At 44.4% G+C, this 16,412-nt stretch overlaps 1 protein-coding gene across 3 annotated transcripts in view; it reads left to right on the top strand.

The window, feature by feature from the left end:
* MST1R (macrophage stimulating 1 receptor) overlaps positions 1-16,412 on the top strand; it is a 524,743-nt gene that overhangs the window by 402,051 nt on the left and 106,280 nt on the right. For all 3 annotated transcript variants that reach the window (XM_069644143.1, XM_069644144.1, XM_069644142.1), the window contains exons 5-6: positions 11,876-12,046; positions 14,645-14,823. In XM_069644143.1, the coding sequence (XP_069500244.1) occupies positions 11,876-12,046; positions 14,645-14,823 (350 nt within the window). The remainder of the gene's footprint in view (positions 1-11,875; positions 12,047-14,644; positions 14,824-16,412) is intronic.

The raw sequence follows: 16,412 nt of genomic DNA, 5'->3' as shown, positions 1-16,412 counted from the left end.
ATCCTGGAGATTTCTGTGTATCTTAGGCAACCCGTAAAACATCGGGGTTACAGGATATTTCTGTATCAGGAATTCAGCTGTTTTTTTGATGATGCATTTTACGCCATCCGCTGCCCATGCGGCATATACTATGTTGGCAAAATGAACAGGAAAGTTAAAGACAGGTGGACAGAGCACAAATCCTGTATCAGAACAAAAAACTGCAAATCCCCAGTGTACCGACACTTTCGAGACAAGAAGCCCAATGTTTCACAAATGAGATTTGTGGTACTGGAAGTTTTACGACCTCTGAGCAGAGGTGGTAATCTTCCAAAACTCCTGGCACAAAGAGAACTCTTTTGGATAAACAAACTGGATGCTATGACCCCTCTTGGGATCAATGAGGACTACGACTTAGGCCCATTTTTATAATTCAGATCATATTCTACATGCTAAGACACAATTTAAGTATTTTAGGCTTGGCAAGTTGTTGTCACTAAGACTGTACGTCCAAAACTCTGAATGTATCAGCTAAACTCCATCATTCTTCTTACTCTACATTGAACATGTCTGAGATTCATCTGCTGTTTCTTAATGATTGCATTCTGTGTTCATGTTGGCCACTAGTTGGCATTAGAATGTACACTCACATCCCCTGTTGGGTCAGTAATTACATATATTTATTTGTACACTTCAAAAACATCTGTTTGTATTTCTGTGAAATATGTACAAATTGGGCCTCATTCCGAGTATGGCGGTAAGGGATAGCGGCCACCGGTAACGAGACCGGTGGCGGTGATCCCTTACCGCCATACTCCGAGTTCCCTTTGCGCCCTCGCCCTTAATGCCTGCTTTGAGCAGGTGTTAAAGTCGAGGGCGCAAAGGGGCCTCCAAGCCAATAACGGTGACCGTAATGAACGGTCACCGTTATTTGCATCTTCCCCATTCCCATTGAGCCCTATTGGGGCTCATTTGGGAATGGGGAAGAGCCTTGGTGAATGGGGAATTACCGCCCCGCCAACCTTGGAATGGGGCGGTAATTCCGCCATCCACCAAGGCGCTGCCGGTTCGGGTACGGCGTCAACCAAGGCGTTAATAGCGCCATTGGTTAGCGCCGTACTCGGAATGAGGCCCATTGAGATTTTAGGATTCCTTATTTTACTGCTATATGATGCACTAGGCACTCTGATATACACTAGCTACATCCACTTTTCGTGGATCTATTTATCACCTGCCCGCCCGGTCTATTTCCGAGCATGGTACTCCCAATACGGTTATTCAGACATAGGATCATCTACTCCACACCATTACCTGGTTCTCTCTGGTGTACCCTCTTTGATCCACCCTTAGGCTCTTAACCAACGGCATTTCCCGATCTTAGGCATCATTTTATTTCATTATATTATTTTGGCACTTATTTCTCTATCTACCCTTATGTTTTTCAAAAAGGGCATTATGTTTATCAATAACAGCATTATCCATTCCTCCATTCATTTAATAATTCGACACATCTTTCTTGGCATTGTTTACGTTCATTCGCGCATACGTGAGTGACGTCATGACATAGTCTGACGTCGCTGGCGCATGCGCATATGACGTCATAGCCGCCATTTATATAAATACACGGCCGTGTATCAACTAGCTTACTCGATCACGGCTCCCGACCGCATTCAGACGCTTCCCTACTCGCCGCTGATGCTCTAGTAAGTACTCTTTACAGCAAATACTATTTGGCTTACGCCTAGATACTAGCATACTAAATCCCTTGTCATACATTCCCCCTTTTGTAGAAATTAGGTTACTTACATTTAAGACACCTACATCACTTACCTGGTTGAGCGTCTGGAGCACATCCAGCTAATACCAACTGACATATCCAGCAACTTTTCCTTTTTTTTTGGGAACATTTAATTCGGTAAGATAATGATTTTCCATTTCACATTTTATGCCTGTTTATATTACACATCATCCTTGATTTTCCCTTATATCTATTCTCTCTATAAATACTTAACCCTTTTCTTCCCCGCATTGAGCGCAAGAGTAAGACGGACCGGGCCACTTCTGGCACGTATCAAATATACTTAGATACCTGGTATTTTTTTTAATACTCGCGTAAAATTTAATACACCTCCACATTAATATCTGCTCTTCTAGTGATGAGTCACAATGGGGTCACTAAACAAATGTCAGGATGTTTTGTTACAAAAAAGATGCTAATTCTTTAAAAATAACAATCGTGATTTTTCGAATTGATGTTATATTTGATTAACACAAGTTGTACTAAACAAATACTAATATATTGTTGTATACAATCTTTCTTTTTGTAGACTTTGATTGTTGAATATGCTGCCCCTTATGAAGAGTGTACACAACTCGAAACGCGTTGGGCATATCAAGATGCAAATAAAAAGCAAAAATCGTTTTTTATAAACACAAACTTTCTATTGAACTCTTTATTTAAATTGTACTCGCATGAGATTTCAAGTGACCATAATTACTTAAAACTCGATACGTAATCTCCATTAGGCCTTTTCTGGCCTTTCAGAAAGTGTGCAGGGGACGTAGCTATCCTCACTGGATTCCTCTCTTGTTCTCTGGCGCCATTAAATGCCTCATTTATATCGGATATGAACAGATTAAAAATAATGGCTGCCAAGGGGCAGCCTTGTTTCACACCCTTGTGTGTACTAATTGGGGCAGATAGCGTACCTTTCACGTGTAGTCGGATCTTGATGGAAGTATCCGAATGTAACTCACGGATTGCATCCACTATACTGGGAGGACAGTTCCACATGGTCAGTTTTTTCCACATCTCTCTATTAATACTATCAAAAGCATGTGAGAGGTCTATTAGTGCCAAATAGATCTTGGAATTTGTTCTAATTGCTTCCATCTTTAGCAGGTTCAGCAGAAGCAGATTTAGACTGCATCCCACCCCTCTTACAAAGCCAGCTTGTCTATGGTCTACATCATTGCATTCTTTAGCCCATTTTAAGAGTTTTTGTTGGAGGAGGGTGGCATAAATCTTTCCTAAGACGTCGAGGAGCGCTATGGTTCTGTAGTTTTTTGGATTAGATCTGTCCTCCTTTTTAAAGATTGGGACCACCACAGCGCTCTTGCATGACTTAGGGGTAGATCAACTCTTAACAATTCTGTCAAATAGAGTTACACAGAAGTCTGCCCATAGATCCGGGTTACGCTTGATCGTATAGTTCGTTAATCCATCGGGCCCGGGAGCTCTTGAGTCATGCACATTTTTAATTGTGTGTAAGATGTCTTCTCTCTCGAACACAAGATCCCATTGGTTCACGACTGTGGCTTCCCAGTCTACGATTGATACATCTTTACAAAATAGGTTTGTGTAGAACTTGGCCGACTCTGCTTCTGTGACTGCATTGGCCTGTAAAGCGTGTTGAGGTGCCAAGTTGTTACTTATTAACCTCCAGAAGTCAGCAGAATTTTTGCCTGTCATTTTTGACAACATATCCTCTGAATCATTTTGAAGCATAGTGGCCAAGTGCGTTTTGAGCCAGTTCTTGTATTTTTGTTTATTCACCCTTTTACCCTCTCGAGTGGTTTCATTATTTGGCCCTTTTAGTTTCCGTATTTCTTGTCGTATGGATCTTTTCCGTTGAAGAACATTCACGTCTAATTTGTGCTTTGGACGAAACTCAACGTGTTTCAAGGTGTGTTTACGTTCTTCAAATTTGGTCAAAAGATGTTGATATTCCAAGGACTCTAATTTTTGCTGGAGGTTAGTTGTAATGAGAGTTACTTCAGCATCTAGAAGGTTTAGACGGATCCTACTGGCACCCGTGCTCACCACGTATGGCCAGATCTCTTGATCACAGAGGGTGTAGTAATCAAGTGTGACTTGCACCATATCGTGATCACTGTGGTTCATTTGATGATGTCTAGACGAGTTGACCTCTTGTGAATATTTTCAGATACAAATATGTAATCAAGGACCGAATTTTGGTCAAGCCGTCTCCACTTGGGCTGAGCCGGGATGTCGCCTGCTGTATTTCCATTTAGCATTGTCAGCTCACGGAGGTCCATTTCTAAACACCATTGGAAAACGATCTGCTCCTGTTGACTTGTACCCCTCTTCTTACCGCCAGAAGATTCTTTATTTAAGGTGCAGTCGATGTTTAAATCTTCACATATAATTAAATCCAGTGGATGTTCCTTTCCAAGTAAATCGTCGATCACCGCTGTTACTTGATCGATAAAGGTCATAGCGTCATTAGACAGGTGATTCCAGTATAAATTGATGATATATAAGGGTGTATCCTTGCTCTTTCCTTTGTGTAGGACACGAATAGAGGACACCTGAATAAATGACGATATGTTGCAGGATTTCAAGATCCTGAAACCAGATGCTTTTTTTTACAGCCAAGAGAAGGCCTGCCATCGGTCTACCCTTTGGCTGCTTTATCACTAGATTAATCGCTAGTTCAAAACCTTCTAAAAAGGACTTTCAATTAACCAGGTTTCTTGTAGACACAAGAGGTCAAGGTCGTTAACCCACGCTGTTGCGAACAGGTGCGTAAAACCTCTAGTGTTCCAGGAGCCCATGGTGCCAAATGACATCACTAAAGTATATGGCAGGGGCTGGCTTAATGTCCACACCCCTAATGCTAGGATTGGGCAGGTGCACAGTTTCTGCCTTGCTCTCCGATGATTGGATGACAGAAAAGGATGTCATGTTTATTGGATGATTTTCAACAATGACTAGAACATCCCCTAGCCACTGGAACCAAAATCTAACTTTCCCGCAAATACATATTTATGTAGTTATGACCTCTAAGAAAATCAGATACACAGGTTGCATATTTTGTGGGTCACATTTCAATACGACTCCCAAGTCTGTCGGACCTGGTTTAGTATTTCTGCTACATTTTGGCAATTTTAACCATGAAAGATTTGGTCTGACATTTCCCAATTTTGTACATAGATGCGCATATACTCCTAGCATATCTGTATAAAAGGTTATATTTGCCACATTAATACTTTTCACGCAATCGGTCATTCTTTCTAACTTCTGTTGCTTATGCAGTAGTAAGTCCTACCAAGTCTTCAAATGAATAGCATAAAATTAGATTTAGAATTATGCACTTCTCACATTTTTTTTCATTCTTGCTGCCAAGTTAAATGTCTTGAAAGTTCAGTTGCACAATAGGCTTTTTAAACACCAAATGTCACTTGTCAGTTTTTTTTTCTTTTTTCCAAGTGTAGGCACATGTCCATCCCTTTGAAGTAGAATGAGGGGTCTCTCCCTTGCGAGTGAAGCTTCCTGCCCCTCCCACTGGAAGGGTGAGTGTCTTAATCTGCTATTGTCTTAGCCTGGGGCAAAGACGAATGTCTAATGCTGACTGGGAAGCCCCATTGTCCTGGATATTCAAGGCCTTCAGGTAGCAATTAGTCTTTTCCTGTTCCAGCAGTTTGAGGTGTCACCCTTTCCCAGGGTTTGCACTGGCAGGGCAGGTTTTTTTTAATATAGTTTACTAACTCAGACTGGGTTTAGCTTTGAGTTTCACCTTTTAAATCTTTACTTTAAACCTATGGAATTAAAACAGTATATAGGTGGATTTTTAACAGTGGAAAATCCTTTTACATTCTTAAATAATCAAGCCTTTACACAATAATATACTTTAAAAATAGGCGATTTTGCTCTTCATTCAGGTAAAAGCACATTAAACGTATTTCTTTAAATTCGGTTTTCATCTGCAGCAAATACACATTTTAGTCAGCTCTAGTCCTTCCCTTGAGTGCTGGAATTGTTTGCAGAATGGATAAATGTATCAAGCATTTGTTTAGAGTCTTTCTCTGGACAGCTGATTCTTTAGATACTTGTTGCAAAGAAATAGCTGCGTTTCCCATGGAAAAAGAAGAACAAAGTCCCTGGGTTGCTTTTTCAAAGATACTTTTGGTATGAGCTGTAATTCAAATGAGGCCCAGTTCCTCTGAGACTCAAGACTGACCCTGGGTATTGCAGGGCCCTTTAATCACGATGCTTCAGTAGAAATGATGGATTTAGCACCAAAACAGCACTTTTTAAGGTTGAAAAGCTGGTATTTTAAAGAGGCATTTTGGGTTTACAGCAAAGTAGTGCTGCTTCTTTCCTTTGCTCCATGGACAATGTTGCTGAGCACACTGGCATACTCCTGCAGTGAGTACTCTGTCCCACCACACCTGGAATGTGTGTTGGCAGGGCTTTGCAGCCATTTTCTGGTTGTGGCCAAACGCAGTTTCGAGATCTTGGTGCGCACAGGGGTCAGTGCGGCCATTTTGTTCTGCCTCTTGCACCAGTGCAGCCAAGTGTTGTAGTGAAGCATACCTGAGTGGGTCAGAATATCCCACAAAACCAAGGAAGACGATTTTGCTGCAACGTTTTACAGGCACCTTCATCAGTTCATTGATGATTTTGCCTGCATTCGTCCAATGATTTACCGTACAAGAAAGCATGTTGGCTCTTATTTTCTATTGATAGATTGTAAAGATGTTCCACTTGCCACTGATTGGATCAGAGAAAAAAGAAACAATAGGATCAGAGCAAAATATTAACAAGTAATGTGTTTTACAGACACACTTAAATATTTATATTATTTCAAGAAGCAATGTTGTATGTTGATTTGTATCAGTAAATCACACCATGCCTCCATTACTCTGAAAGAACAAGTGGTATTTGCAGCCTTAAGACAGGTTATGTTGGTATTGTATGGAGCAGGCCTGGGTGGTGTCACTGGACTGGGAGCTGCCGCTCCCCGATGTGTCAGTGACCTGCAAGAACATATTTGGGCGCTGGCACTTAACTTCTAACACATGAAGTACTGCTGCAGACCCCTGTTCTAGATGTACAGGTGATCCTCTGTGAATGGTTCCTTGAGGTGGGTCGCACAGGTTTGAAATGAATGTCTTTCATTCCCCTCTCGGGAACTAGAAGAGAATGGACCTGGCAGGCATGGTAATTCTTTCTTCTGATGGGCAATATTTTGCCACAAATAGTTGGCTCCTATTATGGTAACTTTCAACATTGTATTTTATTGGGGTTTTTCAGGTGCAAAAACATTACCATATTGTCCTGGTTACGTTCCAGGCTTTGAGCTTTCACAGGAGTTTGCGGCTTAATAAGTAAAAAGAGCTCGTCAATGGGGCATTGTTTTTTTTCCAAGGTGATTGGCTCCTACTTGAGGTTATGATGATGGATTGCTTGGAACCCCTGTGTCCATTTGCTAGGTTCCCCAAATGACGGCCAGGCTCTTATTGTTAAGTCACTCCCGTAACTCATAGGCTGTACAGTTCACTGGCCCCGTCTTCATGAGTCCATGGTCCTAAAACATCAATCCTGAGGGATGACATGCCAAGAGTTCAGTGTTTGATGATATGTTGTATATCCATGGTAACATCATCCTAATACCGCCCCCCAACCCCCTCCTTACACATGAGGGCTCTGGGGATTGCACAAGCTCCCCTTAATGAGGCTCAGTGTATGTGATTATTTGCTGTACAATAAACTTTGCAGATGTGCCTGTGCCAGTCTATGCTAGTCATTGATTACCTGTACATAGATGGGCACATGCCCAGATGTGTCTGTGCCAGCCTCCTAGTTGTTGCTGATTACCTAGGCATGGTGGAGGCACATGCCCAGATGTGCCTCTGCCAGTATCCTCGTGGTTGATGATTACCTGGAAATGGGGGGGGGGGGCACATGCCCAGATGGGCCTGTGCCAGTCGCCTCGTGGTTGATGATTACCTGGACATGGAGGAGGCAGATGCCCAGAGGTGCCTCTGCCAGTCTCCACATTGTTAATGATTACCTGGACATAGACTATTGATTACATGGCCCTGTGCCATGCCCCTGGTCATGCACATGTGGCATTCTTATGTTTCATTCCCTATTTGACTTACCGAGAGACCAGCCTGACTGGGGTAAATAAAGTTTAAGGGTTTTTCTTTGTGGCAACGTCTTCCCACTTATGAATTGATCATTTATAATGTGCTTAACACCAGAAACTAGTCGGGACCGGGATTCGTAACGGTGTTGGTCTGCATTATCTTCTGAGATAAACGTGCTGCCCCTGAGCTATCCTCCCTGCACACTTATCCTGGAGTGTTTTTCGAATGGCTAAGCAACAAAAGCATCTGGATGGATACATTGCGCTGAAGGGACCATATTGCCTCAGTGTTGTTTCTGTGTGACAAGCTTGCTCGCCTGCCACTCTGCTGTGTCCCCGCTGAACCTGCTGTTGTCCTGTCAAACTGCACCAGTCCCACTAATAGAACCGCAGAGGCGTAGACGGGGTAGGGTTTGAGCGGGCAAGGCTATCCAAAATGCCCACTGGGCATCGCTGTGTGGTTATTTACAGATGCTAATGGCACTCTGGCGGGCCCAACTACATTAACTTCAGGCCCCACCTGTTAGACAATCCTGGCCACGCCACTGCGGTGCTCCATCCAGGCCATTGTCCTGTCAACATCATGAAGGAGCTCGGGCCATAGCTTCAAGTGGGGTGTATGGCTGGCTTGTTTCTTCCTGCCCCCGCAGAATTATTGTCTTGGGTCAGAAACCAGAGTTCTTTTGGCTCTGAAGGTGTGGATCTGGTCCAGGGGTGTCATCCTGGGATGCCTCAGTCAAGGTTTCCTGCTGGCCTCTCAATGACCCGCCTGCCTGCTTTCTTTTGCACTTTAATTCATGGCGCTTTTGTATTTCAGGTGCTACCCAGCAGGTGGTATTTATTGTCAAGTTGATCATGAGGTCAAGCCCATCTTCAGTGACACTTTTATGTTACAAGTTCCAAGTCCTTTTGAAAATGGCGAATGTTCAGGTTATTAATGCTGTGATTAGCCACCTGCATTTTAGAGCCATATCCCCACCACAGACCCTCATTTGACTTACTGACTACTTTTCCCAATTTCCCAAATCCCTTTCCTCTCGTCCTACCCCAACCCCTCTTATATTGCTCAGTTTTCCTCACCATTCCCCCAAGCAGGCTAAGGTCTGGAGCTCCCCGGTCTGGGGGTGCAATACGTTGCGGGCAAGGGTCAGGCGCCCTGAAACAACTACAGTGGGGATCTGGCACAGTATAGAAGCGGCGTACCATAACAGGAGAGCTCTGCATATGACGCACATGTTTCCCGTGCATACAGTAGAGGCAGAGATGGGAGTGTAATGTAAATCGTTGGTACGCTATACCACTAGTTCGTTTGCTTTTTAGAGAGCGTCATTGGTGCGCTTTCTTTCACCTGAGCCAAATATAGAATCGTCTCAGGCTGGACATTCAAGCACTGCCTTTTTTTCTGATGTCAGAGCTAGGCAGACACACATACAGCGCACATGGCTCTGCAGGGCGTTAAGTTGCTCAGGTTGCAAACACATTTCTTTTACCAGTGGCAGAGCCTTTCATATGCATGATGTCACATTTCCAACTCACAGAGCTCACAAAGCACAGTTACCTTGCAAATCTGTGCAAGTTAAAGTGAGCAACACAAAGCGCTCGTTTGAAGATGTATGCTCATGAGGTCTACTATCTTGACATGCAAAAAATAAAAGTTGCTTTAAGTCACTAATCAAATGTTTTCAACATCATGATTAACAATGAGCTGGAGGTTTGTGACAATGAATCTGCATATCTATCTTTGTTTATTACACAAATTCTTTTATTACATGCCTTAAATCACTGAAAGTACAGTGGGGTTATCCCGATATTTCAGATTGGCATTAACTTGCATTCTGGGGCTTATATTTTACCATTCAGGATGTGAACATAAAAGCCACAATGATATTCTTTTGGTTTAACATGTTGCTATAAGGATTTACTTGTTGTCATGTGGCTTTATGATGCAATTTGTGTTTTTTTGTATGTAAACTCTATAAGACATTATTACTGTAGACCTTGAAATCCAGAGATATTATCCTAAAGTTGTGATCCTGGTCGCCCCCGGGTCGCCCCCAGACTCCCTGCCATGATATGATAGTTTATTTATATAGAGCCTATACACAATGTGTTTCAAAGTGCTTCAAGGCAAGGGAGGGAACAAGGGAAAATACAATGACCTTCTTACAGGCCATGAACAGTAAGGATGTGAAAGTAAGTATCGTACTTGGCCTGACGACATTTCAGATAGTGCAAGAGCTAAGACATAGATAAGGAAAGGAGAGGGAGAGTGGGAAGGAAATGGAAACAGACAGACAACTACCGTACTAGGCCTGACGACATTTCTGGTAGAGCCGGAGAAAAACAAGAGGTGAGGGAGAGGGGTGCAGAAAGGTAGGGGAGGAACAAAACAAGCGACTATCATACTAGGCCTGACGACATTTCAGATAGTGTTGGAGGGGGCGTGGGGAGGAAAAAAACAGTAAGGGGAAGAGGGAGGAGACAGATGAGGTTGCTTTCATACTAGGTTCAGGGCCAATTTTGATAGAGTAAGTGCATAGAAGAAAGTAAGGGGTGGAGATAGGAAAAGGGAAAAGGGAGAAGGGAAAGGAGGAGAGAGCAGAGAGTTAGCAGTCAAAAGAGTGGAGAAGAAAGAGGGGAGAGTAAATACAATTGCAGAAGTCAGTAGTAACACATAATGTTGCAAGCCAGGATACTAGATGAAGATGGGAACAGCATGATTCAGGGCCACCATGAGTACAAGATGCAAAGGAAGTCCAGCATAAGAGTTGAGAAAGGGTGGCGCACTGATAATGAATCTGGCGGACCATCCCACTCCCTCCTTTTTGGATGCAGCCAGAGTACCACTAGTTCCTTTTTCCACTTCTGCCACTGAGTAGATGCCTCATAGCAAATTGTGTCTCAGCTCACTTATGGCAACACAAACTGAGCCATGGTTCTCCCCTCGGAGGTACGTTGAGTTATACTCTGTCAGGTGCTGGGGGAAGGACTCCTGGAAAGTGGCATGCAGCATTCTGGGTAGGACTCATGAAAGCAATGTGGGGACATACAATGGCTTGCTGCACGCTCACTTTTAGTCGGTTACACCGTAGACGGCATTGCTTGGTAGGTACATTTCAGAATCGCGCACCCACACTCCAAAATGAGTATTGTACGCCCTGTCTTTGTCTATGCGGATGGCCCACAGGATCCAGTAAACTTCCCAGTCACGGATCCCACCCACCTCCACGCTCCCACCACCTTTCACCAGGCGAGTCGCCGAAATCGGGGACAAGTTATTCAAATGCAAGGACACTCATCCGAAGTTTCTCTTCAGCTGAATATGTTGTTACGGTCTGCGTTTTATGTTCGTTTCCTTGCCTTTGGCGCCATCTTGTGTTCATATTTAGAAGACCGCAAATCGGCTCTGGGTGTGAAAAAGACGGGCAAGTCGCAGGCATAGATTTATCATAACCACCTAGAATAAAGTCTGGTGTGAGGAGTGCTTGAAAATAGTATGTAAAGTGAATGGCTGACTTGGAGTTCAGATACGCGTTCTGGAAATGACGCTCCACCTCTGCGAGCCCCCCACTCCTCGTTTCTGTTTGTGCTCTGTGCCCTCCACCCTACAGTGCTTGTCAAGTATGTTTGCGCTATAGGTGCATTGCATTATTTGTAGAAGCATTTTCACCCACAATGGAAAGAAGTGGTAATCATACCGAAAGAAATAAACACATGGTGTGACTCCCCTGACTAATGCAGGGCAGGCAGTCACCACTATAACGTCAGACATTGGACCAGGTCAGAGTTCTGTGTGGCCCTGAGCTAGCCTAGCTATGAATGTTCGGACTTTTCTATTCCCAGAGGAAGTTATGAAATCCGTGATTTTTTTTCATTAAAGTGTGTGTGTGTGTATTGCTTCCTACCTCTAAGGGGCCTTTACGTAGTGTGCGTAACTCGCGTTCCTGTTCTTTTCCAAACCTCATCCATGCTTCTTTCTTTTCTCTCCTGGACTAAAGCTGACGCAGGTGGATGTCAAAGGACCAGGATGCGAATATTTCCTCACCTGCAGCCGCTGCTTGAGGGCGCCGCCTTTTATGCAATGCGGTTGGTGTGATGGGGCCTGCACTCGCGCCGCCAACTGCACCGCCGCATGGAATCAGGAAACCTGCCCCCCAACCATCACGTATGTAAGTGTGCGGTGGACCACTGCGTGCGCTCTCTGAAACTACTACAGTGGTGAAATCCAACCAAATGGTCCAGTATAAAAGAAAATTAACATAACGTGTCTATCCTGACTCACGTTTGAGATGCTTATATGTCAATGAAGGCGTTAGGCCTGCTGTGTGTCTCCTCACAGCTCTGAACCTAGGAAAAAGCATGTCCATTCAACGCGAGGTGACATGATGATAGGTGACCTCACAAAACCTTCCATACTGCTGCAGCACAGGAAATTACATTACATGTTTAAATCTTAAGCAGAACTATATTTTACTGGGGCGCTGCTGCGGTCATGATAGGAAAGGCTGCTCATAGCAGAAGCCATCTAAGCCAGTGGCACTGTCCTCATGTGCCAGTTCTGACTCATATGGCCATTTACTGTAGGTCCTTAAAATAAAGTAATTACATGCTAAGAGTAGCCCTACATTCCCAGGCGCTATCGGTGTACAGTTGACGATACTGATAGCTTATGGCAGGTATAGTCAAAATATGTAACATAGTCCATGGCATATTCAGGTGCTGCCAAAATATTCCAGGTTCAGCCTCCGGTTTCGAAGAAATGTTTTAGAATTCAAGTTGCCTGGTACTGTCACAATATATACATTAAGACGCACACTCACACATACTTCCATATGTCAAATGCAGATATACATGCCTAAAAATTACAAATAATCAGTTGACCCCCAAATACATTTCTTTGTCACCATAGAAAAGGCACCGCCTCACAAGTCTGGGGAAAGACATCCTATGTTAGGTGAAGCCTCATATGCCCCTGTAATGCCAGTCAGTGCCTGAAATGCATGCCATAGTCCCCATTTCTGTAACAGTCCTCTGCCTACATCTTGCCCGCAAGGCCGGCCCTAGGATTTTTGGGGCCGAGCGCAGCAGATTAATTGCGGGTTCCTTCATTTGCATTTGATAGCATCACAGAAAGTGGCATCACAAGATGACCTCTATGTATGTAGGCAGCAGCGAAAACAAGGTAATCAGAGAGGAGAATTTCCTATAACTACACGAGCAAAGAATAAAAGGTGCCCACTTTTAAACCCAATCATTTATAATGAAATATTCCAAAGAAAAATAAATCCAAGCATGAGACGTGTGCTTACATGGCACTTTTATGTGTTCTTGTGGGTAAGCATCTGCATTGGGACCATGACAACCTGGTGTGAAATCCTAGTAACTGAATACTTGCGCAAGCAAACTTTTTATTTTTATTTTTTATGCTGGCCTCAAAAACACAGAACCGGTGTTGCGTCTACCCGTTGTGGGCAGATGCTGTCCACCCACATGTATTGACTTGTGTCCTGAAAATCAGGACAGGGCCAGAACCAGAGAAAATATCCGTTCCAATCTCCAGGATGACAACCTCTCTTGTCACGTTCTTGGTAAATATTCATGGCTCACTTGTATTCATATACAATGTGGGGAAAATTTTGCATTCTACTTAAACGCTTTTTGGCTTGGGAAATATAAACATGTAAAAATAAGGCAAATCGCAAAAAAAGGTTTCGTGCAATATGTTTAATTGGACTGGAGGAAGGCACAGATTTAAAGCAGCTAACTGCTGTTTTGCATGTGCTTTCAAAATCAAAATGCCCCTTTGCAGTTCTTAACACAACAATGGTGTCTTAAATAGCCATCCATAGTAAAGTGCACCCACTGTAAATGCTATGCTTTAAGAAAGAACGTTATTAGCAGTGCTTATGAGGCCTTCAGGCCTCTCACTGGAAGAAACAAAAGGGGGTCAAACTTGGAGGGACAGTCACTTTTGAATAAGATATTCCAGCAAGTTTCCCCGCCATAATGCATGCTGCAGCGTGTGCCGCCTGTGTGCTCAGAGTGGACTGCAGCAAGTCTAGGGACTATGGGCACACGGCCCACGCTGCAGCTTACAAGAGATGGTCAATGTCTCCCTCGGCGCGGGGGCTATAGCAGGCGCGGAGCCAAGTACAGACTCGCATGTTGCACACACCTAGCGCCGGCCCTGCTTGCCCGTAACTAGAATTGCACACCTGGTCTTGGCACCATATTCACAGAGACACAAGTTCAGGTTCTGTCCTGTAGCCACGCCTCCTCTCCACTCCTTCCTGCTCACTGACTCAGCTGAAATTACACTAGACCCTGATCCCAGTTCCACTGAGGCACACCTTACAGCATCAATCAACCTCATTGGCTAGCCCTTTCATCCGCCCTGCGTGCACCACATTGGCATCCTCTTGCTGAAGCAGCCAACCTCTCAGCAGCCATTGGGTGGCTCATGAGGGCCTATGGGAGAAACAATGCTTGGGAACTGCCTAAAGTAAAAGGGTCTCTAAGCAGCCCTCATTGATTCTGCTTTGGCGCTACCCCTTAAATTCCTGATCAAGAGAAGCACCGGAGCTACCAAGTCACCAGGGGGTCACAGCGTATGCCCACGATGATCCCCAAATCACACCCCTTACCTATATAGCCTACTACATTTATTTATATAGCTCCTATCATTGTTACTTTTCTACTCCTTTCCCATTCCCATTCTGCTCACTTTTAACTTCCTAACTGTTCTGCTTGTTGCTTTTGCATTTCAGTTTTACCCGAGGAGTGCCCCGGTGGCTGGCAGCACGGAGGTGACCCTGTGTGGGAGGGACTTCCAGTCTCGTCTCACCTATTCCTCCCCTTTGGATTCTGCAGTTTCGAGTGAGACCCATACGGTGACGGTGGGACAGACGCCCTGCATCGTTGTCCCTGAGAAAAGCGACGACAAAAGGTAAGGCACATACGGAGGAGGCTAGATGGACTTCAGTGCTTAGAAGACCAAATATCCCTTGGAAGAACGCACCGATCTCTGTGAATGTAATTCTGATGGAATGTGGCTGAAGAGGAATATACAGTCAGTCAAATTACCAACCAAACCCCCGGTAGGAGCAATCCGAGCTATCCAAAAGCGTGCATCATCTCTCTGCAGGAACCACCCGCTACCGGCAAGGAGAAATGAGAACTTCATTACTTGGCATGTTCGGTTCTGGTCAGCCATCTTGTGCACACTGTAATTCACTGGGCAGGACAGATCATTGCTCCATATTGATACTCTTTTGGTGGGGGAGGGGAGTCTTCATAGCCGTGGAATACTGAATATACTTCAGTATTCTGAAGACGTTTCGCATACTGTAGGCCTGTGAGCCATTGAGTGCCTTGCGTGAGATACCACCCAGAGCGTGGACGAGGCCTGCACAGAGGGTGGAGTAGGGAAAGGAAAATGGGCAAGAACATGCAAAAAAGTAGGCGTTACGAGGGACGGCCCGCAGGCAGCCCATTGCATGCCCACAATTGCGCGGCACGAGACGCAATTCCTGCTCACACACTCATTGTCCTGCCAGCAGGACGCCTTACTCTTTCCGAATGGTAGAGATGTCCCGCTGCCAGGACAATGTACCAACGAGCTACGGACATCAGAGGGGCTCTCACTTTGCTGTGTCAACAGAGCATTTCAATGTGAGCCATTCGGTACTGGTGGGAGGGGGTCAGGGGACTATTGAGGACTTTTGTCCCTTTTAGAAAATGTGAATGGGAGCGAGTGATCAGAAGTGAGAAGGGTCCATAATGTTGCATGCTTTATGAAATAATTATTATGGCTTTAAAACCCAAGGGGGATTTGTTAGGCTCACATTAAAGGAATAGTGCGCTCAAAGATATTATTAGCTAAAATGATGGCCAATAGTCTAAAACATAGTTAAGACATATTTTGAATGAAAGTTCCTATGTAAACACTTTGAGCAAACGAGGCTCAAAGTGTTTACATGGGAGCATCCCTTTTGTGATTTCAGGCAGCCTCCTAAACTCTGCCCGGGCTGCACTAAACAAGCAGCAAAAGCCCCCTACTGGGAGCTTATGCTTACTGCAGCCAGAGCAGAGCTGAATAGGCTGCCTTCACTTTCATTTTACTTATCGGTGCTCCCCAAGCCCAGGGAAGCACAGAAAACGTAAAATGAAGGCAAAAAGTGGAGGCGCTTCAATTAAAAATACAACGTTGTTGTATTTTTGATTGCCGTGGTTGGAAAACCACAGAAATCATAAATACAACAACGTTGTTGTTCTGACTGCGGCAGCTTTCGCGTGGAGTCTCCTGGGCTCCCCCAACCCTGAGGGAGTCCAAGAGACTCCAAGCAAAAGCTGTCGCATTCAGAATAACAAAGTTGTTGGATTTGTAAATACTGCTGCATTTACAAATCCAACAAGGTTGTATTTCCCACTGTGGCAGCTTTCTCTTGGAGTCTCCTAGACTCCCTCAGGGTTGGGGGAGCCCAGGAGACTCCAAGTGAAAGCTGCCGCAGTAAGAAGCACTGAAGCATTTCAAAA

This window comes from Ambystoma mexicanum, chromosome 2p (assembly GCF_040938575.1).
Source record: "Ambystoma mexicanum isolate Mex_15411 chromosome 2p, UKY_AmexF1_1, whole genome shotgun sequence".
NCBI classification, from domain to species: domain Eukaryota; kingdom Metazoa; phylum Chordata; class Amphibia; order Caudata; family Ambystomatidae; genus Ambystoma; species Ambystoma mexicanum.
This window is presented reverse-complemented; position numbering and strand designations above follow the sequence as displayed.